Source organism: Fusarium vanettenii (assembly GCF_000151355.1).
Source record: "Fusarium vanettenii 77-13-4 chromosome 2 genomic scaffold NECHAsca_26_chr2_2_0, whole genome shotgun sequence".
In the NCBI taxonomy this organism is placed as follows: Eukaryota; Fungi; Ascomycota; class Sordariomycetes; order Hypocreales; family Nectriaceae; genus Fusarium; species Fusarium vanettenii.
The window spans coordinates 115,998-143,630 of NW_003315859.1; the positions used below are offsets into that span (position 1 = coordinate 115,998).

General features: G+C 53.0%; 9 protein-coding genes across 9 annotated transcripts; 4 read left to right on the forward strand and 5 right to left on the reverse strand.

Moving 5' to 3' along the window:
- Positions 1-113: 113 nt before the first annotated feature.
- On the forward strand, positions 114-1,558 carry NECHADRAFT_91417 (uncharacterized protein; the record flags this gene model as incomplete). Its single annotated transcript, XM_003043879.1, has 3 exons — positions 114-179; positions 231-1,481; positions 1,532-1,558. 3 exons carry the CDS (start codon positions 114-116, stop codon positions 1,556-1,558), a joined length of 1,344 nt encoding a protein of 447 aa, XP_003043925.1.
- Positions 1,559-2,275: 717 nt separating this feature from the next.
- On the reverse strand, positions 2,276-3,868 carry NECHADRAFT_34471 (uncharacterized protein; the record flags this gene model as incomplete). Its single annotated transcript, XM_003043987.1, has 5 exons — positions 2,276-2,542; positions 2,599-3,276; positions 3,332-3,640; positions 3,690-3,719; positions 3,782-3,868. 5 exons carry the CDS (start codon positions 3,866-3,868, stop codon positions 2,276-2,278), a joined length of 1,371 nt encoding a protein of 456 aa, XP_003044033.1.
- A 2,497-nt stretch (positions 3,869-6,365) lies between these two features.
- On the reverse strand, positions 6,366-7,795 carry NECHADRAFT_105927 (uncharacterized protein; the record flags this gene model as incomplete). The annotated part of the gene is made up of 3 exons (XM_003043988.1): positions 6,366-6,916; positions 6,974-7,238; positions 7,295-7,795. 3 exons carry the CDS (start codon positions 7,793-7,795, stop codon positions 6,366-6,368), a joined length of 1,317 nt encoding a protein of 438 aa, XP_003044034.1.
- Positions 7,796-8,942: 1,147 nt separating this feature from the next.
- On the reverse strand, positions 8,943-12,110 carry HIRA2101 (uncharacterized protein; the record flags this gene model as incomplete). The annotated part of the gene is made up of 2 exons (XM_003043989.1): positions 8,943-9,049; positions 9,101-12,110. 2 exons carry the CDS (start codon positions 12,108-12,110, stop codon positions 8,943-8,945), a joined length of 3,117 nt encoding a protein of 1,038 aa, XP_003044035.1.
- Positions 12,111-13,761: 1,651 nt separating this feature from the next.
- On the forward strand, positions 13,762-15,027 carry NECHADRAFT_34537 (uncharacterized protein; the record flags this gene model as incomplete). The annotated part of the gene is made up of 1 exon (XM_003043880.1): positions 13,762-15,027. One exon carries the CDS (start codon positions 13,762-13,764, stop codon positions 15,025-15,027), a length of 1,266 nt encoding a protein of 421 aa, XP_003043926.1.
- A 379-nt stretch (positions 15,028-15,406) lies between these two features.
- Positions 15,407-16,836, reverse strand: NECHADRAFT_66899 (uncharacterized protein). Its single transcript, XM_003043990.1, has 2 exons — positions 16,206-16,836; positions 15,407-16,156 (listed from the first exon to the last, which is right to left on the reverse strand). Exons 1-2 carry the CDS (start codon positions 16,785-16,787, stop codon positions 15,719-15,721), a joined length of 1,020 nt encoding a protein of 339 aa, XP_003044036.1. The 5' UTR covers positions 16,788-16,836; the 3' UTR covers positions 15,407-15,718.
- A 1,412-nt stretch (positions 16,837-18,248) lies between these two features.
- Positions 18,249-19,425, forward strand: NECHADRAFT_123300 (uncharacterized protein). Its single transcript, XM_003043881.1, has one exon. The coding sequence runs from the start codon at positions 18,750-18,752 to the stop codon at positions 19,311-19,313; it is 564 nt and encodes a 187-aa protein (XP_003043927.1). The 5' UTR covers positions 18,249-18,749; the 3' UTR covers positions 19,314-19,425.
- Positions 19,426-20,549: 1,124 nt separating this feature from the next.
- On the reverse strand, positions 20,550-22,394 carry NECHADRAFT_76960 (uncharacterized protein; the record flags this gene model as incomplete). The annotated part of the gene is made up of 1 exon (XM_003043991.1): positions 20,550-22,394. One exon carries the CDS (start codon positions 22,392-22,394, stop codon positions 20,550-20,552), a length of 1,845 nt encoding a protein of 614 aa, XP_003044037.1.
- A 3,795-nt stretch (positions 22,395-26,189) lies between these two features.
- Positions 26,190-26,921, forward strand: NECHADRAFT_34426 (uncharacterized protein; the record flags this gene model as incomplete). Its single annotated transcript, XM_003043882.1, has 1 exon — positions 26,190-26,921. The coding sequence occupies one exon, from the start codon at positions 26,190-26,192 to the stop codon at positions 26,919-26,921; it is 732 nt and encodes a 243-aa protein (XP_003043928.1).
- Positions 26,922-27,633: the final 712 nt, after the last annotated feature.

Consider the following 27,633-nt stretch of genomic DNA (forward strand, 5'->3'; position numbering starts at 1 on the left):
GCCAACACCAACAAAACAAAAAACAGGCCAGCAACAGCTCTTCAATCTTGTTCAAAGATTGTTGATTTTCTTTTCCCACTCCCTCCTGACCTCCTCTTCAAACTCACATCACCATGTCTCTCCACGTTCCTATGGCGCATCGCCCCAAGGATCAGGGCGCCACCAAGGCCGTCATCTTGGTATAGCTTCACCTCCTGACTCTACCTCAACAAACCAGCTAATTTTCCTAGGTCGGTGGTCCCTCCCGAGGCACGCGCTTCCGTCCCCTCTCCCTCGACCTCCCCAAGCCCCTCTTCGAGGTCGCCGGCCACCCCATCATCTGGCACTGCCTCTCGTCCATCGCGCGCGTCCCCAACAAGCAGATCCACGAGGTCTACATCATCGGCTACTACGACGAGTCCGTCTTCCGCGACTTTATCAAGGACTCTGCAAAGGAGTTCCCCGCCATCACCATCAAGTACCTCCGCGAGTACGAGGCTCTCGGCACCGCTGGTGGTCTGTACCACTTCCGAGATGCCATCCTCAAGGGCCGCCCCGAGAGGCTGTTTGTCCTCAACGCCGACGTCTGCTGCTCTTTCCCTCTCGATGAGATGCTCAAGCTCTTCAACGACAAGGACGCAGAGGCTGTTATCCTCGGTACCCGCGTGAGTGACGAGGCTGCCACAAACTTTGGCTGCATCGTCTCCGACGCACACACCCGCCGTGTTCTTCACTACGTCGAGAAGCCCGAGTCGCGCATCAGCAACCTCATCAACTGCGGCGTGTACCTCTTCTCCACCGAGGCCATCTTCCCCTCGATCCGCTCCGCCATCAAGCGCCGCCTCGATCGCCCCTCCCGTCTGGTGTCGTACCCCTCGTCCGACAACCTCGAGAACAGCTTCATCCTCCCCGACGACGACGACGAGGATGAGGAGAAGAAGAGGGAGGTCATTCGTCTCGAGCAGGATATTCTCAGTGACATGGCCGACAACAAGCAGTTCTTTGTCTACGAGACAAAGGATTTCTGGCGCCAGATCAAGACGGCCGGCTCAGCTGTCCCCGCCAACGCCCTCTACCTCCAAAAGGCTGCTCAGTCCGAGCTGAGCGGCGAGCTCGCCCCTCCCAGCGCCAACATCGTGCCTCCCGTCTTCATCCACCCTACCGCCGAGGTGCACCCTACCGCCAAGCTCGGTCCCAACGTGAGCATCGGACCTCGAGTCCACATCGGCGCCGGCGCGCGTGTCAAGGAGAGCATTGTCCTCGAGGACTCCGAGATCAAGCACGACGCCTGCATTCTGTACTCCATTATTGGCTGGGGTAGCCGCGTTGGCGCTTGGGCTCGTGTCGAGGGTACTCCTACCCCTGTCGGCAGCCACTCGACGAGTATCATCAAGAACGGCGTCAAGGTCCAGAGCATCACCATCCTGGGCAAGGACTGTGGCGTTGGCGACGAGGTTCGCGTTCAGAACTGTGTCTGCCTGCCATACAAGGAGCTTAAGAGGGTATGCCACCTACGCCCTCACGATTACGGACCAATGCTAACAGACAATAGGATGTCGCTAACGAAGTCATCATGTAAGCCCAGTACTGCATGTACACCCATCACATTAGACACATGCAGAGGCATTGTCCCTTTTGACAATGGATGCATGATAAAAGCCTAGGATGCTATCTGCTTTGCTTGTTGAAGCTGCAGCACAGCACGTAATGGAGGAGGTATATAGCCAGGACCAGCACAGCACATGAAAGCAGACAAGGTGTTTCCGTTCAGTTGGCGCACAGTAAAAAGCGGCACATGATAGACCAAGTAAGTATACCAGAAAAAGCAACATGGGCGTGTATTCCGTCCAAGTCCTCTCCACCAGGAGTCTTCTCCATTGAGAGTCGTGCTACACACTTCCTCCTCTTTTCATGCCGTCTAAGAGCCGTGCTATACACTATTCCTCTTCTCACGCCCTCCAAGATCCAAAGTCTCCATCCAGGGGTATTCATCCGTATCATGCCCCTCTCCAGGGGCGACGTCCTGTATCCTTTTGCTTACTCCCCTGCCTTGCCCCAAACGGTCAGGCGCCCAACACGCCAGTCGACCCCTCCTCTTGTCCCGGCTGTATGAGGTAAAATAGCTCTATCTATCCGATAAATGTACCAATGAGATCCAGGCTATATATAGGTACTGTAGTGCAGGTTGCGTATCATTCATGTCTTCGTTTGAGTTCGTGAGATGTGACTTTCCGAGCGAGACTGGTTTCTCACTTGAAGTCAAATAGTCAAATTCGCTATCAAGTGGTAATGGATATCACTCCTCTCTCTTGACGTTGAGTCGGCTCGGCGTTCTGGGCAGCATTGGGCTGCTGGGTCTGCTGGTGGTCAAGCCAAGAGGACCCTCGTAGTCCAGTGGGTTGACGCTCAGCCGATTTGCCGCCATGTTGCGAGGCGTCTGGTAGGGCTCAATGGCGGCCTTTTCAAAGGAGTGGATCTGGATTGGCGGTGGGCGACGAATAACCCGGTCCGAGGCGTTGTATATCCAGGTGGAGAGGAGAACAAGGGAAGTGCCGAGAATGAACTATACCAGATATCAGTACCGACCATGGCGCCACCATTCCAGCTGGGAGAACTTACCGTTAGAGACACTTCAAAGTTGAATACCAAGACGCTAATCAAGAAACTAATGACAATGCTGATGCTTGTCGCAAAGTTCTTGACAATGTTGTCCGCATCGCGAATCACAACGCTCGCAAGTATACCGCCTGCAGCTTGGAGGAAAACGGCAGTCCAGACGACCCAGTTGTAGCCTTCAAAAAAGCCATGCTCGCTGATGCCCTCTCCGTCTTGCCAAATGACACCACCCAGTCCAGCAGCGAAGATTGAGTAGAAGCTCAGCTGGACATTTCGGATCCAGACGCTGGCTTGTGTTGGGCTCTCTTTTAGGAGCTTCTCGAAGTAGACACCCGTCAAGCCAGACACAGTAGCAGCCACAAGAACAGAAGTAAGGCCGACCGAGTAGTTCATGAGGGGATCAAGAGGGGGCAGATCATGATCGATGCCCTGGTACGTCGCAGATCGTTTGGCTAATTGTCCAGAACCATCCCTAGGAACGTGACCGAGTTCATGGAGCGAGCGGGGAAAGAAGTGGTCTGTCATGTGGCGCAGAGGGACGTATGAGGGGCTGGACGAGGAGCTGCCTTGCGGGAGGGAGACGACCGAGACACCGAGAGTGAGAACGATGAGGGCGAACCAGCGCTTAGGACCGAGGTGTCGACGGAGAAGGACGACGCTGAAGAGGGCAGTGATGAGGATCTGGTAGTTGGTCAATTCCCGTTCTGGTGGCGCATTGCGAAGCAAGACCACAAACCTTGAGCTGGTAAAGCACCTGGAAATGGACGGCATCCAAGTTTCCCACAGCCACGTACTGCAACAGGTTCTGAAGGGTATAGAACGCAGCAGTTATGGCAAGCTTCCAGCCATCACCCGCAAAGACCGAGTTGTAGATTTGCTCAAACAGGACGGTGGCTGGCGTCGTGGGAGCCAAAGTTTTGGAGGTGTCGTAGATGGCTAGCGAGAGGGACACGGCGAGCTTGATGATCTCGTTAAGGAAGACGGCGGTCGAGGTGAAGTAGCGGTGGTCGCCGGTCGGAGGCATCATACGGGAGTAGTGCATGATCTGTAAGTCGTTAGCATTGTTTGTAAAGCTGTAGAGCTTGATCGCGTACCAAGATGAGGGCAGAATTTTGAAAGGTCAGCTATAACAGGAGTCAGCGCAAAAGAATCCCACATGCCAGAAGCTGGAAGAGCTTCATCATACTGTTGTAAGCGACCATTGCTTCTTGGTGAGCCCCAGAAAGGTGCCCTGGCTCGCAGCTGGAGCCTTGGGGAGCTGGAGGATCGCCATGGTTCAAGCTTGCAAGTAGAAGGCACGCAACGCGATGCTGTAGAAAGAAAAAAGAGGTGTATCCCGTCGGCGGCCTTGGGTTTAAAGGAGTGAAATGCGCCTGAAACCGCGACGAGCCAACTTGCGACGGTAGTTGCCGAAGGCGCAATGCGACACAGCAACAACGAAAGCGGCTTTCTGGTGACTTTTGCTAGGCTGATCGATGGATGTCGCTCCGTCTTCTTCGCGACCCCTCGAATAATTTGCGTCGTCGCTCAATTGACGTCAACAGCTGTAGCTTCTCTTCCTTTTCAGCTTCGAGGCCCCTCCGCGATCGCAAGCGCGTGCTGTGCTGCCAAGGCTCGGGAGCCAAGAATTTCGAGGGGGTTCGGTCGTCTCTCGGCGTCGTTCGCGTGTCCGTGCTCGTTTAACGAAAAAAGGGTTTCTCGCAATGTCGACAAGAATATCGCAAATCAAGCTGCACCGAGTTCAAGTGAAAAGAATAAAGAGGAGAGGAAAGGAAAAATCGAAGCAAGGGAGAAAGAAGGAAGGAGAGGGAAAAGAGGCGGGGAGGAGGCTCCTCAAAAAAAGGAAACCTGCATAGGATAAGAGACACACCCTGGGGGAGTGAAACAAGAGTCCAAAAAAAAGGAAGAAAAAAAAGTACAAGCATGGAAAGGCTGCCGAACTAACCAAGTCCTTTCCCCCTGTCATTCAATGAGCAAAAAAGGAGAGCAAAAAACGGGGGGTCAAGGTGCCCTTGGAAGTACGGTAAGGCAGGCTGAGAGAGAGTCAGAATGGGGCAGGAACACATGTGGTGTGCCCTTTCCCATTTTTTCTCCACTATTTCTTTTGGTGGCGGGGGGGCCTGACAGGGCAGGACAGGGGCACAGCTGCTTCCTTCGATTGTTTCTTGTTTCTTCAGCACAAGAAAGCTTTCATCATGCATCTTATCAACGATTGGACAACCCCTTTTCTTACTCCAACAGCTTTTCTAATATTCACTTCCTCCTTTTTTAAATAAATGTCTAATTATGCTTCTCTCTAATTGAACAATTAAAATAAATGGTTGCATACGACCCAACCACAAGCACCTTAAACCAAACCCCTGTCACAATTCCCAAAAGTGCCCCTGACCCCTTATCCACTAGGATGCACCCCATGTCCTTTCTTTCTCCAGCCGGGTCAGGAACTAGAGAAAAAAAGCTTGACTTAATTCCTCGTTTCTCTAAACCGGCGTGTTAAGAAACTCGTATTGACCATGAGAAACAGCAGCCATCGTTGGAGCTTCAATCTCGTTGTCTAGACAAACACTTGAAAAGAGGTGCCAAGTCAAAGCAAGGCTTAGCTACCTTTTACCCCTGTTCCCACTATTGAAGCGGGGAAATAGCTCCAGAACCCAAGAAGAGGGCATCAGGGTGTGTCCATGCTTTCACGAGTGACCTTACTTTGTACAACATGTGAGCCCGTGTCGGTGTGGGATGGCTGGGCTGGGCTGAGCTGGGCTGAGCCGATGTAATATGCGCGCACGAGCATCCATGGTCTGGAACTGGATGAGATCTCTTTCCAGCCTGATAGTCCGCTACACAGTAACAAGCATCTCTGGTCAAGGCTAGGCACTCCGGTCTCACATCAATATAGCACATCTCCACACATTAGCTTAGCTTCACTACCTCCTCACGCCAAACCAACCTAGAACCCAGCACATGTCCAAACATATTTTCCCTTCTCCGCACTTTTTTCATCAAACTCATCTCCTCGGCTTCACAAGCATCCTCTCCCCCCGGCTCCGATCCCGTCTCCGGCGCCGATCCTCATCCCCAACCCCACAAACCTCCACTTTGGTCGAGGCCGAGTTTCCGCCCCAGCCTGGCTCATTGTTTCGTGCGTCATTGATTTGATACAAATACGCGGGGAATGAATCTATTGTTACGAGCTCCTTTACGAGCTCTACTTTTAATATCACCTTTCCTTGATGCACTAGTCATGGCGTAATCCGTTTCCATCAACTTCCCTTTTGTCCAACAATGGATCTGCTTCAACGTCATGCTTGGTGACGTAGAACGCGCATGGCTTTGACGCGACCCAGCCACGTAGCCACCGTTTTTGACGTCAACCATGCCTTGCGGATGCAAGATCCGTAACGGCGATTAATCCAGTCTTGAGTGATACAAACTGCGGCTTACTACAGACGCGTGGTTGCACGGGACTGGACTAACTTGGTGTGCCTCTTCACCGTCTTAGCTTCAAGATATATGATCTTGTGATATGATCCAGTGACAAACTACTCGTGATACCGCATGATACTGTACCTCATCACTCACCGCTCACTCAGAAGCATCCTACTCAGAAGCACCCTACTCAGAAACAAGAGTCAAAGGTAATAAACCTCTATTTGTGCCTTCTCGGCCTGCGAGACTGTACTCAGCTGTTGCTAGACATATCACTCCTTGATCCCCAATCGTCCATCCAGCTTGTGCAATAGCTCGCATCTGTTTCTCTCACCCAAATCATCTCTTCAGATCGTCAACTCAATGCACATAAGCAGTCCATACCGTAGACGAGTCACCAGGTTTCCCTCATCAAGAACTGTCGTGCGACCTGACTTTAGTCCGGGCTTCTCTGCCTGCTGCATCAAGTCTTGAATAATCACTTCCCAATCCGCAAGCAATGCCGTCTTTGCCTCCATTGGATCGTAGCTCCAGACCATCCAGCTGACCGAGTCAATGTTGGCGTTGGCGCTACTCTCGGGGTACGGAGTCGCTTGGGCCGGGCTTGGTCCATGTCCGGGGTGATTGCGAAAGTTCCAAACACTCTGCTTGGGCAGCATCAAGCTAGCGCTCAGGGAACCAAGTGAAACATCGTCAACTTGGTGATGCCCCAAGTTGCTGTCACTGCCGAGATGGTCAACGAAGGCGATGTGATTCTCACTGCGGAAGAATGCCAAAGATCCAATCTCAAACGTTGGGTAAAGGTTACTTCCAGAGATTTCAGTCATCCAAGAAGCAAAGCACACACTGAACGAGGAAGCGCCCTCATCGACTTCGTCATTCCGTGACACTTCAGAGTCTGGGTTGTTTTCGTGGCCGAGATGGTCCTTCTAGGCGATCCGCATCTTCAGTCCACTCTTGTCCTCATCCTCTAAAAGGTCGTCAATGTCGTCATCCAAATCACAAGGTCGCATCGCTGGGCCCGACTTATTACCCAAAAGACACGACATGTCGGCATCTTCGTGCAGGAGATCCGGGTATTTGTCGACAAATGACTTGATCCGAGGGGAGATGTCTCGTAGGTTGGTGCGTTGGAAGATGGCCGGGTTGAATCCGTAGGCGATGCCGTTGTCTCGCATGAAACGGAAAACGTCAAAGGGGATTTCCTGGGTCAGTTGGGCCTGAAAATCGCCATAAGTTAATTATCCCGAGCCTGTAAACCAGAAATATCACTTACACCAGGCTCAATTCTCCAGAACCAGTCGTAGTCGCGAAGACGTCTCTCTTTGGCAAACGGGGCCGAGTTCCAGCGATTCATCTGGCGGATGGTGGCAATCGGCTTCCGTGTCTTGGCGCCGTTTTCCATGTTGTTCTCCTGCAAGTTCGGAACCTGAGATGGATCGGTCCATCCGGGAATGGCCCAGTTCTCGTTGGGGATGACTTCGTAGATGCAGGTGGCATTGGTAGCGTTGGACGTGAGCTCCTTGAAGTCGTCACCGAGTATTTCGGTGCTGAAGAAGATCCACTGGTACTGGTATCGGTTGTTGAACTTTTCTTCCAGTTGCTGCATGGTGAAGAGCATGGCGTCGAGGTCGTAGTCGTGGGCGAGGGTTACCAAGGCGGCCCGAGGAGCCCCCCCAGCAGACGGAGGCGAGGAACCGCCACGTACAGGCGATGTGAACTGAGCAAGGACCATGATCCATGCCCACAGCACGGCAGACAGACGAAGCTTCGCCATGTTGAAGGCCGATCCGATGTTCAGGCGGTTTGTTCGAGTTCGAGTGATAAGAGAGAGGGGTAGGCGTGTGGTCAAAGGTACGAATAGGGAGCAGACCGAGAGGGCAGAGAAAAGAAGGAACGAAAAGGAGTTCAGAGAAAGGAAAATGAAAAGGAGCGTGGGGGAAAAGTATCAGGTTGACGTCGCAGACGTGCCGAAGGCGGAGATTGTTTCAATTCAAGGTTGAATGAAGTAGAATGATGAATCAAAAGGATAAATAAATGACGAGAACAGAAAGAGGGGAGAGAAGAATGGGGGCGTCGACCTTATTGTAGATGAAGCCTGAGGCGAGAATCGATATGCATGTGACTTCAGCGTGAGGCGGCAGTTGCGAGCAGTGCCAGTCTTGACCGAGATCCCGCTCGTGGTTGTTCGATCTGAGGTTTAGGCAGGAACTCCACGATCTTGAGGCCGAGAACAGGAGCGAAGCGGGAGAAAATATCCGATGCCGGAGGAGATTGTCCGGGGGATCTCAGATGAATAGCAGGTCGCTCATTCAGGCACCAGCAGGAGGCAGTTGGCCTATTCGAGCTTGACTTGGAAGGTGATCATTGAGGGAACAATGTTGACGATGTGTGATTGTGAAAGAAAGGAGAAAAGAGAGTGAAGCGGGCAATCATTCGGGGCGAATCACCCTCAAGGAACAGCCTGCACCTGCAGCACTGATCAGCAAAAACCTCAATGACGCGGCGAGTGCGACATAGCTCACAGCAGGCAGAGGCTTGAATCAAGATGCATGCAAGCTGTTGTGCTAGGTTGAGGCAGGTGTTCTGAAGAGATAACGAGGCAGAGATTCCAGGCCTGTTCTTGATCACGCGGGATGAAGTGCAAAGAAGCGACAGTGATTCCATGCTTCTACGCTCGATTACTTAGAAACCCCCTTCTGCGAAGAAAGAAGAAGCCGTCTTGAAAAATTCAACTGGTCCTTGTATCAACAATCAGCGATATCCTACCGCCCGTGTCCCCAACCTGAAATCGCCCACAAGCATCCTCTCCAATGGATGTATCCCGAACGCCGGCCTCGCCCAAGCAGAAAACAAGCCTCATCCGCCCCTTTGATCAAAGGGGCAGAGAGGCAGCTATACTGGTACAGGTTACAATAGTCCTCTCAAGTCTCCACGTCCATCGACTCCACGTCTACCGAGCCGTCCTCTGGGCTGATGTCTAGCACCCTCGCGTATTGAACCGTCAATCGTTGTAGTTCGCGGTATTTGCCTGTATCTTGTTAGCTGCTTGATTCCATGCATAGACGCCAAGAGAACTTACCGAGAATCATCACCACACCCTTGAGTAGTTCTTTTCTATCCCAACCACATAGATCGCCCTCTTTGCTGAACCAGCCACGGGCATCCTCTTTCTTCTCTTCACCATCATCAAGGATGCCACCCATTAGGCTGTTGAGGAGTTCTTCTACCTTGCCCCGGGCACCCTCGGCGCCCAGTCGCTTGGCGTACATGAACAGGTAGAGCCGGAATTCGTCCTGCGCTCCTAGTTGCATGGCACCTGCGATTCGGTTCTCCAGATGCGCTATGCTGACACTGCTCTCCAAATTCTCAGCCTCCTTGCGCTGGACGAGCATCTTGATGATACGCTGCAAGCTGTAGGACCTGCCCTTAAGTAGGAACTCGTTGGTTGTATGTCGCTCGAGGAATGGTATGATGCCTGATGACACCGTAGGCTTGCCGGTTTCCTTGTCTTTGCTTTCCTTCGAGTTCGGACCCACGGCGGTAGACTGCAAGGCGGAAATGGAGGAGTCGTTGGAGTTCCAATATTGAGAACCAACAGCCCACCAGGCTTCGCTGAGACGTTGCCAGATATGCATCTCTCGGGCGTAGTAGTGGCCATCGCCATTGCTCAATGTGACGATAATGTGACCGGTGGTGTTGAGGTGTGCCGACGTGATTCCTGGACCTGGCGTCGCGCTGTGCTGGTTAAGCGAGGTTGTAGCGATGTCCAGGAGGGGGCCTAGAGAGACTGGAGGATGGGGTGAAGTCTGTGTCTTGAGGTCCCATACATGGGCGAGGCCAACAGCTGTGATGCAGAGCAGCCAGTGATCGCGAGCTTCGAGAATGACAGGTTGAGACTCCAGCACCATCGGGTTGAGCAACCTTCTTCCAGCAGGTGTCCATGTGTGAATGGATCCGTCTTCGCAGGCCACTGCCCAGAAATGCTTGGTTGCTGTTACCAGAATGATGGCTCGCGGTAGGAATTCTTCCCAGATAAGGGCACCCCTTTTGGTAACCGTGACGTGCGAGGGATCCCTGGGGTTGGTATCATTCTTGGCTTCCAGAATGATGTTCTCTCCGACCTTGGTCGCATCCTCCTGAGAGCTGTCCCCTTGGAGAACACCTTTCTCCAACGGCCGCAGAATGTGGGACCTCACCTTGGGCACGGCCAGTCTGACCGAGGCCCACGCGATAGAAGGATTCAAAACGGCTGGTCGGAGGAACTCGGGCGTTGGGACCACACCATTCTGTACAGGCGTGAGAGTGGCGGGTTCAACACCGTCGGGACCATTGGTGACAATAGGGACTGGACCGGTTGTTGCTCGTTTTGAGACATGTTCATCCTCCTCATCGCCGTCAACGTTCATACGCCTCTTGTTACCAAGCAGCATCGCAGCAATGCCCCCCTTGGGCAGCCCATCGAACGGCTTGGTGAGGTCGAGGACAGTGGTTGGCGCATCGTTCTGGGCCGTCTTATTGGTACTAGTAGTACCAACAAGCTGTGTCTGGGGTAGTGATGATGTTCCAGTTCCTGATGAGGATACCAGCAAAGGAGCCACTCGTTTCTTGCCATCCTTGCCTATGGTGACTCGTGATTTGAGCTCCTTGACTCGCTCGGCATTCTTGTCCGCTGTCTCTTCTGGCTGCTTCTCTGGCTCCTTCTCTGGCTCTGCCTGACCGTTTGTCATCGGCTTTGAAGCTGCGCTTGGCTTGGTACCGTTAGTGACTGGTGTAGACTCTTTTGTCGACTCAGAAAAATCGCCCATCAGCGCACCCATCCTCGATTCGACAGCTCGTGACTCGCCCGCCTTGCTCTGGTTCTCGAGCAAGAGACCTTCAACATCTTCTGCGATACCCATTCCCTTTCTCGAACCACCGTACTTCTGCAGGGCCTTGATGTTCTCCTCAGGCTGCGCAACCCAACCCAATTCACCCTCGGAGAACTTGGCAACCACGATGCTGCCATCGAGACTCGAGGCGAATAGGGTCTGGCCGTCCGGAGTCCACGCCAGGTCGGATATCGACTTCCCCGCAAGGTCCTGAAGAATAACCACGGGTCTTGATGTATTTGTATTCCAGATGCTCAGAGTCTTGTCCTGACCGGCCGATGCAATAACCGTCACAAGCGACCCAGTATTACCGTTAGCTGCTGTGTTTGAGTCCGGCTTTACTGTATGGAAAAGTCGCGGTGAAAACATGCAGACTTCGGTAGGGGCCTCGTGGCCGATCAGGTTGATCTCGCTGTCCCATCTGGTTCGTTCGATGATAGCGACAGAACTGACGGGCCCGTTCACAGCATTGGCCGCGGCAATGTGATTGCCATCAGGGGACCAAGAACAACGTCGGAAGTATGTCGTAAGAGGAGAACTCTTGAACGGCGCGCTAATCGTAGTCTCGAGGACAAAGTTGTTAACCATGTCATGCTGAGTCGCATTGGGCGCAGGCGAGGTAAATCGGAAAATCTTGATGGTACGATCGTCGCTAGCGGTCGCAAAGAACTTGTTAGCAGGGTCAAAGGTAATACCCTTGACGTGACTCTGGTGGGCGGGCAGTGTCTTGAGCTTCTCAAAGGTATGGCCGGACCAAACGACCACCTTGGAATCGAGGCCTACGGAGACGAGGATTGAGGAGTCGTAGGACCACGCGAGGTCTTGGACATCATTGTCGTGGCCAATCAAGCGCTTGTACGTCTTCCAATTCTCAACCGGAGGTTCCTCGTTGGTGCCAAACGTTGCCGCAGGAGGGCCTTTGTCGAGATGGTACACACAGATGATCTTGTCGTCGGCGCCGCTGGCAAGGTAGCGTCCGTTGGGGGAGAATCGAACCGAGTGAATCGTGCCAAGGTGATGGCTCATATGGCAAAGCTGACGTGGCTTATTGTAGTCGGAGTTGTTGGCATTGTAGACAGCTTCGGTTGACCAGATTCGTACGTGTCCATCGCCTCCTGCTGTCGCAAGACGTTTCCCGTCAGGAGAAACATGACAGCTGTAGACCTCAAAGTCCTTTTGCTCGCCACTATGGCTTAGCCATGAAGGCTTGATGATGTGCATGTTGGAAGGGCGAGCTACATGCCCGAGTGACGATCGCGATGGGAGGTACCCTTGAGCCGAGGGACGGCGGGATCGGGATCGATGTCGGAGGTGATTTGTCTTGGGTTCGCGATCAATTTGAAAGTGATGCGATAGCAATAATCGGTGAAATACGTGGAGAGCGTTGGGTGATAATTGGTGATGGTGATGTTAAAGTTGGAGTTGAATGTTGGATGTGACGCGCTGTCGCGTTTTTCGAGCTCCGTCAATCAAAAAAGCCAGGGTCAGCTCCTGCCTCCAAGCACCCGCACACGCAGGCAGTCATTGGGCAAGGTTGAGCCGGTTAGACTGGGGCACGGCCGGGTCACCTAAGGGTAAATGGGACAGCAGAGCAGGTGGCTATCCAGCTCCAACGGTGACAGTAAAAACACAACAAGTTGATAATATGACATGTAAAGTATTCTAGAGACATGGTTAATTGGACGATAATTTACTATTATTCCAGTGTATTTATGTAGCTCTCGTCATTAGAAACGCCACAGCATTGATAGAGCTGGAGTTGCTTGTTGTCTTGTCTGGTGCTTGTTTCTTTCTTGACTCGCGCGCACCACCAATGGCAACAAGTCATTGGACAAGCTCCACCGATTGACTGGGCTTTGTAGAGCATGCCTTCCCCAAAATAAACCGTAGCGCCGACCTGATTGGCCATCCCGGAGCAACTTTGATGCGCTAATCCCCCTCCAGCTGCCACGTCCCCCCGTGTAAGTTCCTTCACCGAGTCCCTTTGTTCAACAACTCCTCCGGGCCAATCCCACGATGCAGCCTCTTGTCCATTCACGTTTCTTTTTTTATTTCAGTGCGGCAAAGGCTTAGATGGCGTGTCACGGACATTTTCCAGGCCTCGGAAATCACAAGGTTCTCCTCTTGCTCCTCCTCAAGTTGCACCGTAGTCATCCTCCAATCTTTGCCCCCTGGCAAATGTGCGAGATGGTTGGATGCAAGAATCGCCCTACCAATGCCCTTGGATCACATGTTCTTGACCGGTCAGAAGCGCCTCCGGGCGACAAGTGCCACTCTCTGTGTTTGTCCTTGGGTCGCAATGGGACCCCTTTGGAATGGATCCTAGAGGCTGCCCGTGATTGAGGGCGTCGAGGGAAACACCATTTCGAAATCATGATCATCTCAGACCACCCCCTCCCGGCGGAGCGGCCGGATATGTGCCAGTCAAGACTCTCGCCTAGGTTGCAGCATTTCCTCGAGGAGCCTCTGGGGCGTAAGAGTTGTCACTGGTGGGCACACACAAAGTGACATTCCCCTTTTTCTGTTCTTTGAGGCGCCCTTTGGCCTGACCGCTCTTCGTTCAACGAGTGTTGGCGAATTGCCCAGCCATGTTTCGGAACACCCTTGAACGTCAGCATCCTTTTAAACAGAAAGTTTCCTCCATGAAAATCTCCTCCAGCAATTGACCATGAACAACACGCATCTTCTCTGCACAAACTCGTCAAGCTCGTTCACCAAGATGGCATCGTCAAGTATAAAATCAGAGCCCTTGGTGGTTCATTTCTCGCCAGCTCGCTCGGCAGCATCTCGCATCACTGATTCGAGACACTACCGACGACAGAGAAAACCGCAACTCTCCTACCTACAGGGAACAATCGCAACTCGCAAAGACATGACGATTCCACCCTCGGTCTGTGTTGGTTTGGAAGTCGAGTTCTTGGTGGCTATATCAACCATTGAAGTCCCCCCCCGTGAGGATCGGTGGAAATGCCTTGCATCAAAGCGCGATATTGATGGCCTCGCCATTGGCGACTTCAGTCCCATGGAGGCCACATGCATTCACAAGGTATGCCAAGTCATGGCCAGTGGCGGTGCCCCCGTTGGGTGCAAAGGCATGCCGCTTCTCGGGCCCATCACCCCTGGGCAATTCTTCGGATCTAGCCTCGTTCAGCTCACAGAGACCAGAGAAAACATCCGGGTCTGGAATAAGGAGGCTGCGGCATCGACTTCTGGAACCGTGGCACCATCCAACTACTGGTTCGTGGTGCCGGAGCGACATCTGACCCAGGACTGCGTTAGTAAGTCCAGCAAGACGCCTTCTGTTAAGTACGCCTGGTTCGGAACTGAAATAAACAGTCCAATCCTCACGCAACCTCAAGAGTTCCACCACGGGCTCCCGACACTGAGAACGTGTCTGGAGGGTATCCAGGACAAAATGGTGGTTGGGCTCAACTCGGGCTGTGGTCTGCATTTACATGTCAACGACGCCGGCAACATGAAGCTACAGACGGCGCTCCGGGTCGTGACCTTGGTGTGGCACCTTGAGGATACGCTACTCTACCCGGTGTGCCACCCTCATCGATCCAAGTCAGCTTTCTCCATGCGTGTTAGTGTCGAGTCCTCGATCGCTATGGAGAAGGGGGAGCCTGCAGTTTCCGGCGAGGGTGCCACTGTTGTTGCGCTGCTCACGGAGCTCATGGGGAAGTTCAAGGGCCGCAAGAAGGTTGACAAGAGACTCGTCGGAGCTATGAAGCGGCTCTGGTCTCAACCGGACCTCACCAGCCTTGGAATCGCACTGCGAAAGTTCAACGAGGGACCCGTCCACACGACCACGCGCTGTGCTCTGGTCGTAAGCAAGTACAACACTCTCGAGTTTCGTTACCCAGAGTCGACGTTCGATGCCAACTTCATCTCGTGCTGGACCGACTTGGTACGACACTTGTACGGCATCGCCATGAAGTCGCAAGTTGACTTCAACCGGGTTCTCAGTCGCGTGTATGATCTCGCGACTCGTGACCAGGTGCCCAGATGGGATGACATGATGGCGGCTATCCAGTTCCAGACGAACATTAACCGCTGGCAGATGCGGTTGAATCAGTATACCAGCAACCTGAAGGACCTAGACAATCAAGGCATTCTGCCAGCATTTGGACGTTGAGGTCCGCAGTTTTGCGACTACTGGATTTGTAAATTGACAACCTCGGCGGATTTGGCGTATGGAACACAAAAGGAATCACGGGGATATCAGCAGGATCGCTGAATGGGATCCTTGGTTTCACGGGATCCAGAGCTTGGAGTTTGTGAATGGTAACATAGACAAAATGATCAAGACTTTTTGTACCTCTATAGGATCCACGACATGTGAACGGGAATCGATGACACATTATAAGCTGACCGCATAGTATCTTGCAATGATGCTCTCCGAACGTGAAGTATTGACGAAATTGTAACTGGTCTCAGGTTTAACTAGGCGCGAAGCAAATCAGCCGTTGAACATCATCTCGAGCGCTGGTCGGGTTGGAAGAATTGCAGGAAGATGCCAAGGGGGTAGAGGAACAATCTCACCCAGAGGGATCGCGCGTACAGAGCTACCAGATGGGACAACATATGTACAAAACCGCTGCTGACTTTAAGAAACCTGTTCCAATCTTCCGAACGCCTATAGCAGGAAAGTATTACTAGAGTTAGGCTATGTAAAGGCTGTCCAAAGCGGACAACGTGAATCACAGGCCAGCTGTTTACCTAGGAGCCTCGAGAAGATAGAACAAGTCTAATCTAACCGGAGGATTACCGCTGAGATGACGCCGCTGAGAAAGAAACAGCCATTAACCAGAGGGTAGATATACTTGTCAATGCCTATCCTCAGTATCTGTACTTGAGGAGATACTCCCTCTTCCTCCACCCTCTGGCACGGGCTTCTTCTCCTCCATCATCGCTCTAGCCTCGTCAGTCCCATACTTTTCCATCTCTCCCATCACCTCTACATCCTTCTCCCTAACAGCATCATCCATAGTCCGCCACCCCTGCCAGTCAACGACGTTGCGAGCAGCCATATTCCAGGCGCTAGCAGCAGCGCAGACAATGTTCATCTCGTACTCGAGGATGCGACGGTACAGATCCAACAACGTCTGCCGGACTTGTAGTTGCAGACGTTCATAGTCTTCGGAGGATTTCCATGACGAGGGGTATGTGCACCGAGCGAGGCTCATGTAGTGTGGGATGGTGGTTATCAGATGGACGAAGCCGCTGCGGAGGTCATCGTGGCGGAGGAGAGGGTCGAGGAGGAGCTACATCAGTCAGCCTTGTCCCCGGTATTAAAAGATGCAGTGTACCGACAGGTGTTAAAGAGCAGATGCCTGCAAAGGCGAGAGCGGCGCTCGGCTGTTGAGGCACCAACGAAGCGACAGTAGATCTCGCCTCGACAAGAATCTCGCGAGCATCGTCATCACCCGAATCCGACTTGGATGTAACGCTGACTTCGCGGTTCAAGCCTGAAGATGCAATCATGGACATGAGCTCCAGGCGTCGCTCGCCATCCATCGGTAGCTCATTCGGGTTCCCATGATGGCCGGGTCTATGCGCCTCGGGCAGTTCGTGACCGATAATGTTCTCGTAGGCGAGGACGAGGCCATTGGATCGAGCGTCCTTCTTGAGGGCATCGTATGCTGCGTTCCAGAGCTCGACGTCGCGTGCGCGCTCCTCCTCTGCTGCCGACCCACGACGACTCTGGCTGTTTCTATGACAGCGCAGAGGACAATTTGATGATGCGTTGGAAGCGCGGGTGGAGGATGGAGCAGAGTCAGAGGATTTGGAGGTGACGGAAGGAGGATGAGCATGACGACGAATCTTGCCGACAATGCGTTTTACTTTGCCAGCTGAACCAAGATGGCCTGGTGATGTTTGTGTAGAGGTCTTCATGTTGATGGTATAAATGTGGTGTATGGACAGACGACGGATGAATTCATTGATGGGTAGGAAAAGAAGAGGAGAAAAGATGTATCAATTCCTTACAAGAAGCAACTTACAAAGGGTCACGAATCCTGTTTAATTGGCAAACAAGCCCACCCAGCTGAAGCGGGCTATTTTGATAGTCTAATCATCGTCATCGTGAACCACCCCAGAACAAAAAGGAACGATCTGGGGCAAAATTGAGGGGGAACCGGGTCAATGGGTCTCTTGGATCTGACGAGAAGAATCCCGGCACAACGGCAGTTGGTTTTTTTTTTCTGGTGACACCCAGCGCTCGGAGGCCAAGATGACAAGCAGTGAAGATCACGAGGTCCATCGTTCTAATCGGCCGAGATGTCAAGACGCCTCGAGTAAAACGAACCAGTGACGTCTGCGAATTGACCAAAGAAAGAAAAAGAACCGACGAGTCAGGAGCGAGCGGGTTCCCGATGGCTAGAAGATCCGTGGGGTCGATGAAGTCATCCCAGAGCTCCAGCTCTTGGAGCTTCAGCCGGGCGAAACATCCATTGTTGGTCGTTGGCCGTGCCGCGGCGGCCGAGAAAGGAGGGGGTCGTCATCGGTCGGAGCACGGATGATGATGGGGCCGAGAGGAGGGGCTTGGCGATGTTGAGGTTGTGCTTGGCGGGTTGCCCATCAGGTTTTTTCTTGATTTTATTATATAAGAAAATCAAGGATGGGATATACTATAGAAGATCAGGTATAGGTATAAAATTCCAACTATTTACCTATTCAACATTGTACGGAGGAACAGCCAGGTCATGAGTTTGTGTTAGCCAGGGCCAAATCCAGGTCCAACTTTTTTTTCTTCAACTGCCCTGGCGCGGGGTGGATGAACTGCGGGTCGGGTTAGTGGGCTTCAGCGGAGCCTCTCCACTGAAAGTGCTTGCAGATCCACTAGCAGGATGGCCTCAATCTGGGCGGGATCATGAATGATGGATGTCGACCTGGGAATCGGTCATGGTCGGCTATCGTTGGAGGAGTGTTGTATGAATCAGTAATATCTCTTCGTACAATGGTGTAAGAAAGAATCAAGATAATGCCTATCTCTCTGCCTCCTGTTCCTCGCCCACACACCATCATCAACTTGTGGGCTTGGATCCATGGGGTCTGAGCTGAGGTTGTTTATGCGCATGGCATTCAGAGCAAGGCGAGGCAAACAACTTGTTTCAACCCTATCAATTGCCCATTTATACAATTATTCAAGGGAAATAGAACCCACTATAAATATCAGTTAACGAGCAGCAACAGGCGTTCTTGACGAGGTCAACGTTGCGAGATGGGACGAATCCTCAACGATGGAAATGTCGGTAATTGAATCAATTAAAAAAAACATGTCTCATCTGATTCTTGCACGTTACCTGTCAACGGCCATGTCTGTGCATGAATTCTATGTTTAACTCGAAACAAAGCCGTTGAGAAACATCAACGGTAAACACCAGCCACGGATATCGAAACATGGCGACTGATGAAGCAAACGGGCCTCACTGGCTGACACTGTCAACCAGCCGGCAGCCGTACACGATGAGCAAAATTTTCTTTCAAAATAAATCGGCAAAACTTCCTTTCAAAAATCATCGTCTCCATTGTGATCCCAAGTCAACAACAGATGATCTACTCTACTTGAAACGCCCCCATCACTCCTGTGATCGCATCCCACGTTCCTCCTCGTCGAGATAATAACCCACCATCTCCCCATCAACTTCCACTCTTCATCCGCCTCTTCACGCTTTTTTCTTGTGCCGCCGCGCAGCGCCTTCTTTTCTACCTTCTCAGTCTCTCCTTAACAAAGGTGTTGATCACCATTTTTTACCATTCACCCACGCTCATTGAATCACCTTCACACCCTCGACCTATATCTTTAGGTTCTTTTCGCCTCGACCTTTCTTTCAAACCACCATCGACAGAGTCATCATGCGCGTCCTCGCTCTCACGGTTGCCCTCATGGGTCTTGCGGCTGCTGCTCCCGCGCCTGCTCCCTCGGCCACCCTGTTTGACGACATCGTCGCCGTGTCTACCTCTACGGCTTGCGCAACTCCCTCGGCCACTCCCATCGCTTCAACTTTCTGGGTCCCCAGCGACAACTCTCGCAAGATGTGTGACAAGGCGACCTACAAGGCCAAGTTCGCCCCCTCCGACGTGAAGCGAGGCGACTTCCGCGACTGCGCATCCCTCCTCTCAGCCTTTGGACCTCACAACGGCACCTTTACCATCCCTGCCGTCACCAACGCTGCCGAAGACTACGGCACTGGCTTCGTCCCCATCGTCAAGTCAGACTCGTGCTCTCTGGGCGTCCGAGCCAAGGGCGGTGTTCTGCTAGGCGACGACGACGTCGAATGGATCGTGCAAAAGACGCTGCAGGACTACTCTTCCGGGTTCTTGATGGCAGCCCGTGGATCTGTCGACTGCGATGCTCTGAATGGTGGGAAGAAGGCCAAGCTTTACTGGCAGGTTTACGATTCTGAGAAGGGTGACTAGATGGATTGGTCTTGAGGGTCAATGTGGTTTTGGATGATCTTGATGATCTGTTCTACCTGTTACGATACCCGATGGAAGCATGAAGATGACAGCTTGTAAAGCATTGTCGCCTACATGATGATTCTCATGATTTTATTTTGATGTGCTTGTGTGACTTGAGGATGCAGTTCACGATGTTGACAGCTTCTTGTGAAACAACTCTCGGTTGGCCCGGACAGCACCCATAATGTCAGCAGTGGGCATAGTGCTTTAGGAAGAGAGCAGGTAGAGCGCAGAGGAGACTTAAGGAACAATCAGCGACCGTAATTATCTGGCAAGAATTCCCAACTCATCTTTGTCCAATGCCGGAGAAACAAGGTCCTCCTCGTTGTCACTCGAGAGGGCAGAGTGCAACACCCTCTATCCACCATACACGTAGCATGACGAGTTGAAGCAACGACGTTGATAATTTGGAATTTGGAATCCACCAATCGAGGCTTGTCTAGGTAATTACCCTAGTCCATAGCGTAAGAGTGGGCTAGACTGGATTGCATTCCTGCCCATGGCTATGAATAAGGCTAACACCGAGGCCTTCCCATAGCCACCACAGGAATAAGAGTCAGTCCGGATTCGGCAGCTACACGGATTTCTCCGTCGAATGGATAAATTGTGAAGAATTTTCATCAAGGCTTGGCTGGGTGAGGCATCGCCAAGGTCATGATTATAATGATTTGGAACGTCAGGTATGTAGAGGCTGCTTGCGAAATGACAGGACAAAAGTCTCGTCCAAAGCACAGTCGCGATGAACAGAATAGCTAGCGTCACGAGCGTTGTCTAGGCTTCCGATCAGAAGAGCAGCGACGCTGGTCAGGCTTGACTGCAGTCGAGCAAAGACAGTTGATCATATGGATCAAGACTTCACTGAGATCAATGCTCCAAGCAAGTACCAACATGTCACTTTATCAGATGCCATTACTCAGACTTGGTCAAATTCAATTGTATACAACACGAAACTGTACAATCCTTTCCGGGCCACTGGCCATGTGTAAATCATTTATCCCTCTATATCCCTTGTGTCAATGAAACAAATATGTGTAGCAACCCCCAATGCCTTTCCATGATCCGTGCAAATGCAGTCGTTGCGAATTCAATGTCGCAGAGTCATTAGTCGTTAAGTTTCAGTCGTTGAATGTTAGTGGCTAGCACCGCGCCGCTCTTGGCGGACTTTGCATCCTTGGTTGGGTGAGGCACCCGCTTCTAAGGGGAGTATGCCGTCATTTTGAGCTTCTTGTGGCTCAGGTCGATGCTGTCGAGTCTGGCGATCTCGTCGCTCAGCTCTTCGATCCGGCGGAGGCATCGCTGCTGGGTGTTCTCGGCGCTGATGTGGGCTCGCTCCGTGGTTCTAACAATGCGGGTGAGCTTGTCCTGGCAGTCGGCGTAGTCGGCGCGCATGGCACTTGCGACGGCGCTCTGGTCGAGAGGGTCGATACGGTCTGAGAGGTCGGTGAGGGCATCTCGTATTCTTGGGTGAGACTGCTGGATGTAAGTCACGATTTTCTTAATCTCGGGAGGATACTCGGCCAACAGGGCCCTGAATCGGAGTTTCTCGCGCGCATTGTCTCCCTTGACAGCGGCGATCTCGGGGCGAGGAAGGAGAGCTGTAGTAGGTGAGATCGAGGTCATTTGAATCGAAGCGCAGCTTTGCTTGTGGAACTGATTGATGAGAGTCTTGAGGCGCTTAGCCTCACTGTTCATCTGAACGAGTTCTCGTTCGGCGGAAGAGAGGATACCCCCGAACCACTGGTATTGGAGCTCGGTATCAACGGGTCGGTTCTGCTGGGAAGAGTTGAGGCGTTGGAAGTTGGTAGAGCGCTTAGGCGTGAGGTGCTTCGGATTGATGCCATGAGAGCGCAGGTAGTGCTTGGCCTTGGGAGAGACCTTTTGATAAGACGCTCCAGGTGGTTTAATGGTTGATACAGGCTTGGGCTTCGGCGGTGGTGCAGGCTTAGGCGTGACGTAGGCAGCTCCGGGTGGTTTGAGAGAGGAGAAGGGATTGCGCATGTGGTAAGAAGCTCCAGGATATGTGGTATAGAGCCAAGGACGGCGTTTGACGGCTTCAGGGTCGGGTGGTGGGCAAAAATCGAATGCACGGGGAGGCGAAGGAGGCGACGGAGGGGGAGGTGGTGTCCTTGGCGTCCTGGGCGAAGGAGGGTTGGAGAAGCGAACTGAAAAGGGTACAGGCTGATTGCATCGAGGTTCAGGCTCAGGAAAACGAAGCCAGTCAGGGCGACGAAGCCAGTCAGGGCGACGAAGCCAGTCAGGGCGACGAAGCCAGTCAGGGCGACGAAGCCAGTCAGGGCGACGAAGCCAGTCAGGGCGACGAAGCCAGTCAGGGCGACGAAGCCAGTCAGGGCGACGAAGCCAGTCAGGGCGACGAAGCCAGTCAGGGCGACGAAGCCAGTCAGGGCGACGAAGCCAGTCAGGGCGACGAAGCCAGTCAGGGCGACGAAGCCAGTCAGGGCGACGAAGCCAGTCAGGGCGACGAAGCCAGTCAGGGCGAGGGGGACAAATGCCATAGAGGTACAGGGCAATCTGGAAGAAGGGGATTCCAATGACTCCGCAAATGACGAGGATGCTGAGGGCGTTGAGAACGGTGGGAATGCTGAAGAAGATGTAGAGGAGAATGGATCCAACAAAGCGGAGGCGATCAAGCCAGAGGTCGGCGTAAAAGGGCACCCAATTCTGATGAAGCCACTTCAAGAGGTCGCAGAGAACGAAGCTGAGAGAGTAGCTGGTGCGATAAAGCCAGAAGATGAGCAGGATACCGTGAACCATGTTGCAGCCATCAGCCGTGATGAACTCGTTGCCGAGCCATCTAACAGCGGTGGGGACGTTGAAGATGCTGTAGTCGATAATGGCGAAGAACTGAATCATGATGTTCCAGGTGAGGACGAGGATATGCCAGCTAGCGGCGATGAACTTGACGGCAGCGGGCTTGTAGTCGAGCAGCTTCTCAAAGAAGGATCTCTGCTCTGGGAAGAGTTCGCGATACCGAGGAAATTCCTTCGGATCGTAGTCGAGTTTGCGACGGAAGAAAAACATGTTCGCGTACGTGAATCAGGGCGTATGGAGAAAAATGTTCTTGGGATGAAGGTGAATATGTGGGAATTTTGAATGATCGCGATGTTGAGATGAGGTAGCTTTGTTCTTGCTTGATCGGTTGTGGTGATGAAAGAAGCGTGAACAATGCAGGTGAAGAAGAAAAAACAAGATTTCTTTTTTCCATTGTGAATCATTTTGGTTGCTGCCTTGTGCGGAAGATTTTTCTGTTGTGCGTTTGTCGGCTGTTTGGCAGTGCCAGCTAATGATCCAAAGTGAGGGTATTCGCGAGTGCCAGTGCCAGTGTCCGCCAGCTGACAAGATGGGTTGCCGGCCTGCACCTCCAAAAAGAGAGCACAACGTACCAAGACAAGACATGTTGATCGATATCGTCCGTGCTCAGGGTAACAATGGGTCGATCTTGCACTTGCAAAGTCCCTTAATCAAGAGCCTCAGATCTGGAACCACTTTCATAGCACAAAAGGGTTATTGTCTCCATCGCCTTCTAACACGGAGTCGTGTTTGGGCGAGAGTGGGCTCTGTCGCAGGTCCCCTTGACACCCACATCAGGCGATTTGACCTGACCTGAAGCCACCGTCAAGACTTTGATTCATCCTCATTGTCAGGTTGACCAACAATAGCAATGCCAGCCAGGAGACTTTGAGCCACAATCCCAGTCTCTTGGTAACAACGCTGGACATCTCCGTTTTTTCCCAAGAACCTGGATCCTCGAATACCAGGAACCGATCTTGAATAGGCACGTCACAATGAAAGCATAACCCACAAAGAAAAGCCCAGCATCTCTGGAATTCCATCGAGTCAAGAGGCTTGATGAGAAGGCTTCTGGGCTTCGCTCAACCGCACAACAAAGTCCCGAATGGCGGACGCCGGACCCGCCCGGGTGCCCGATGCTCCGCCTCGCCGTCTGGTCCTCATTCCTCGCCAGATTACTCTGCGCCGCGCTGTGCCTGTCGCATCGCGGATAGCGGATAGATGCCTCTTTGGGAAAAGGGACGCGACCCAATCACATGCGCCGATAGCGCCCCAATCAGAGGCCGAGACGCTTCACAGTGAGGGCGGCGGGTGGATGGAATGTGGCCGCAACCTTGACAGAGCGACTTCGGTCTCGTTTATACTGATCAGCCACCTACGCAGATTAGACACTCTCCCTCCCCCCCGGCTGTTCTCTTCTGGACGTTCCGTCGGCATGGGTATGATGGGGACTTGATCCCAAAGGGGGAACCACAAGGGAGATGCCGTGTAAAGAGAGTTTTGCTGTCACCTGGCAGTTGGAAACCTTGATTTTCATCACAGAAGGGATGGGGGAGGGCGGTGCTGAGAGCGTTCCGAAACCGACGGATTTTCCGGGCTTGCTCGGTCCGCGTTAGTTTGCCGGTTCTCGGAAACACAACGCACACTACACTTATTTGCGGCACCGCGGAGCATTCGTTGCGAGTAAGGCACCTCAGGCAAGGGAGAAGAGAAGAAGGGTCGAGGTGCGTTTCAAACTCATCAAAGACAGACGCCTCGCGACATGCGGGACGACAATAAAGGCTCAACAGCTGTGGACCTTTCAGCCCTTCGTTTGTGGCAGAAAGGGACTTGCCGTTCCGTTCATTGAATAACACTATTGACAGACAAGTCTGGACAATGTGAATGAAATCTGGGGTTTTACTCGATGGATGGCATTCTCGATGGGATCTGATCACGGGGGGTCAAGGCGGCGGAGGCGGCGGCGATTGTGGATGTTTGAATAGGGACCCGACGACCTGGTTCAAGGACACCAACAACGCCGGGAAAAAGAGGAGCCTGGCCTGGATGAGCTTCCACATGCCGGTTGCTCTCTATTGGAGTCTGTATCCACGGTGGACATGGCTTTTGCCGGTTGCCCTTGTTGAGGCTTCAATAGCGTCCGCCTTGCTATTGATGGAACGGGGTCCCGCGGAGAGCGTGCCCTGCGCGGGAGGGTGTCTTTGACCCGAGTGAAGTGACGCGACTGGGGGACCTGGCCAGCTGATTAGCCGCTTACAGTGTGTCGGGTCGGTACCAAATAACGGGACAACCTGGCACTGACGTGCTCGCCCCGAGGGACGCCTGTCCCTTTTGTGTCAGGCCCTGTCAGGCAGCTTTGGTGGCACCAGACCGCAAAGAGGTAATGTTTCCAACCACCAGGGGACCCCTCCCATGTCTAGGACGCTGTTTTCCCCTGCAGCTCTGTCCGCCGGAACATGATGCCGGTGGTCCTCTTCCCCCAACCGTGCGAGATCCTGACGTGCCCCGTGCCCCCTTTTCCCGTCCAGTAACCAGTGTGTCTGGGTGAGGAATCTCTGGACCTGCCTGCTCGCACGGGCGGGATCGTGTTGCGCGGAGACTAGGAACACACGGGTAGCTGCCCACTAAGGACGGGACGGAATCACGGAGCGTGTCATGATAGCGCGCGCGAGTTGCGTGTGTCGTCGTGTCGGGGAAGTGAGGGAGTGGTTTCCGAGACCAGACGCCCCCCCTAAGCAACGGGGTATTGCTCGGCGGGTAACAAACACCCAGCGAGAGTGATGCGATGGAGTGACATGGGCGATGGATGGAAAGCCTCGTCATCAATTTTACCGGGTTTGCCTTTTACCAACATTCCACCGAGATGGGACCCCCCCTTCGGTCGTCGGTCAAGCTTTCGGCCAACTCGGTACTTGAAGGATGTGGACGGGACGACAGCCACGTAGAAAAGCCAACAAATGGAACCGGCTGGACCTGACTTGACAACACACAGACAGACCGCCGGACTGTAGGAGTAAGCAAGAAAATTTACACTGTAGAAAAAGCAACAAGCTTGGCCTGGCTGTGCTTGTGATGAGCGTGAGTCGCGGCTCCGCTCCCTCCCTAGTCCCAAGCCGCAAAATGACCCCGGTCTGGGGTGTGGACGTCCAATAGAATGGCTGCCAAACAAGAAATGTCGCCTAAACTCTGGTTCCTCGAGGCTGTTTACTCGGGCTCCCTTGAGACTGGCTAAGGCTAGACTCTAGACGGCTGCCTCTTCTCCTCTCTCTTCTCTTCTCTCGACGACGACGGCCCGGGTCCTTGGGCTGGCGCACTTGGCGAAACTCTGTTGAATACGCCGTTGGGCTAGGCACTGATGGCATCTCCGGGGGAATGTTCCGTCTCTTGTCAGGGTGATCTAGCCATCATGTCTATCAAGGCATTATTAAAAAGCAGACCCTCCCAAGGCTGTAGATCTTTTGTTGTGAAGCTCCATCTCACCATCTACGATCTTCAAAGCAAGGACCCGCGAACTCCCGACCCGGAATTACGGCCACCGCATACACCACGCACACCCTCCAAGCAAGGCTTACTACGGTTACTACCCAAAATAGCCGCGGATCCCCATCACATTTATTACCTGCTTGTTGGAAACTCTTGGCGATTATCTGATTATCCCAGTAATCCCGAATCCGAACAAAGCTTTTTTTCTCCTCTCTCGTCTCCTCTCCCTCGGAGCCAAACCACCCCCAGCCCTTCATATACCCAGGACCCTCCCACCCCCCTCCCTCCCTACGTCTGCTGTTTTACCTTGGAAACAAAGTCCAGACCCAACACACGAGTCGACGAGCTGGACTCTCGATTGCCAATCAGACGAGACCAGCTGTGTGTTTGCTTTTATTAGCTCCCTACGACACACGACAACTCACACTGTTTTACTCGACCAACGACTCCTGTCTCATATAATCAGCGATCCCTCCATTCTCTCAACACAGTCGACTCCCTTTTTCACACAACAACAATAACCACCACACACAAATCATCATGATGCTTCGAGGAACCGCCCACAACGTCCCCAAGGTTCCCCTCTTTGGGAACCCCAAGAAGCGCAAGCAGAAGCAGCAGCAGGAGCAAAAGGTCAAGGAGGAGCAGCTCCGTCTACAGGCCCTCGAGGAGGCCGAGTTCGCGACAAAGGCAGAGACCTCCGACTTTCTCACCTACTACCTCGAGCGCTCCCCCTTCAAGGACCAGTGCGACCAGATCTCCATCGCCTGGGATAGCCTCCCCAGCCTCGGCGAGCTTCAGTCCTATGGCGAGCTCGACAAGACAGAGGGCACACAGGCCTGCCGTCGACTCTTCAAGGCCGTCGTCATCTGGGACGATCTCGGCCTCGACCTATGGGAGACGCTCAGCAGCAACCTTGAGCAGCAAAGGATGTACGACGAGCTTGACGACGATGACCTCCTCGATGAGATTTGCGAGGAGCCCGCCGACTGGGACTGCGCCAGCACCCCTCGCTCTCGCTCCCGCGGCAGCTCAAGAACCACCTCCTCCGACAACTTTTCCGCACGATCGCGCCAGACATCAACCGACAGATACAGCCAGCGCGCAAACTCCCGAGAGTCACGGAGGGGCTCGACGACAGACCAGATGCGACGACCATCAACCGCCTCTGGCAAGCTCCCCGCGCGGAGAGCCACAGCGACTCACGGCATGATCAGCGAATACTACGACAGCCCATCGCGGTACCGACTACCCAAGATCGTGCGGGTCCTATAGGCAGGGGCCCTACGATGAAAAAAAGAGATTGATTACTACTGTTTTCGGGGTTTCTGGTACATGCTTTTGGGACACAAGCGACTTGGGAAACGGCATTACAAAAAAAAAGGGCCGCGATATACTATTATATATTTTTTACTTTACTATTTGAGCATGGCGTTTTGGAACCATGGCAAGGACGGCGGATGGAACAACGGGATACGGAATACCTAACTATACCTACATAGCTGAGAAAGCTTCAGCTTCAGATACCATTTTATTACTAGTAACAGACATGAACTATTCACAACAACAAACTTGAGCCTCACGTCCTTTCATCCTGTGATCCAGCTGTCACTTTGAAGCCACCTGCTATGCCGGCAATGGGTGGTGCCTGAGCGGCAGACGTCATGAGCTTTCAACTGCCACAAGGTTCAATAGCCGAGGGTCCGAGTGGTTGGACCGACCCGCGGGAAGCTTGGAGTAGCATCCGGGGTACCCACGTGATGGCGACCTCGGCATCACTCCAACTTAGTCAGCGGGGAAAAGCATCACAACCGGCTACATGCTTGCTCCCCTCGTCGGGTGAATCACCAAACAGCGCTTGGCTTCGCCTAATGCCCTTCGCTCGTTCGCTCCTCTGTTGCGTTCAACACACTTGGCGTTGTTTGACCACTCTGCAGGCGCCTCTACTAATTTCACAAGAGACCAATGGGAGCTGATCTGGATCAGT

Bases quoted from the DNA above. Each gene is read 5' to 3' on its own strand.
- NECHADRAFT_123300 (XM_003043881.1), top strand. From the start codon at position 18,750: ATGCGCGTCCTCGCTCTCACGGTTGCCCTCATGGGTCTTGCGGCTGCT.
- NECHADRAFT_66899 (XM_003043990.1), bottom strand. From the start codon at position 16,787: ATGAAGACCTCTACACAAACATCACCAGGCCATCTTGGTTCAGCTGGC. The intron at 16,157-16,205 runs GTCGGTACACTG...TGACTGATGTAG, and splicing joins GCATCTGCTCTTTAACACCT to CTCCTCCTCGACCCTCTCCT.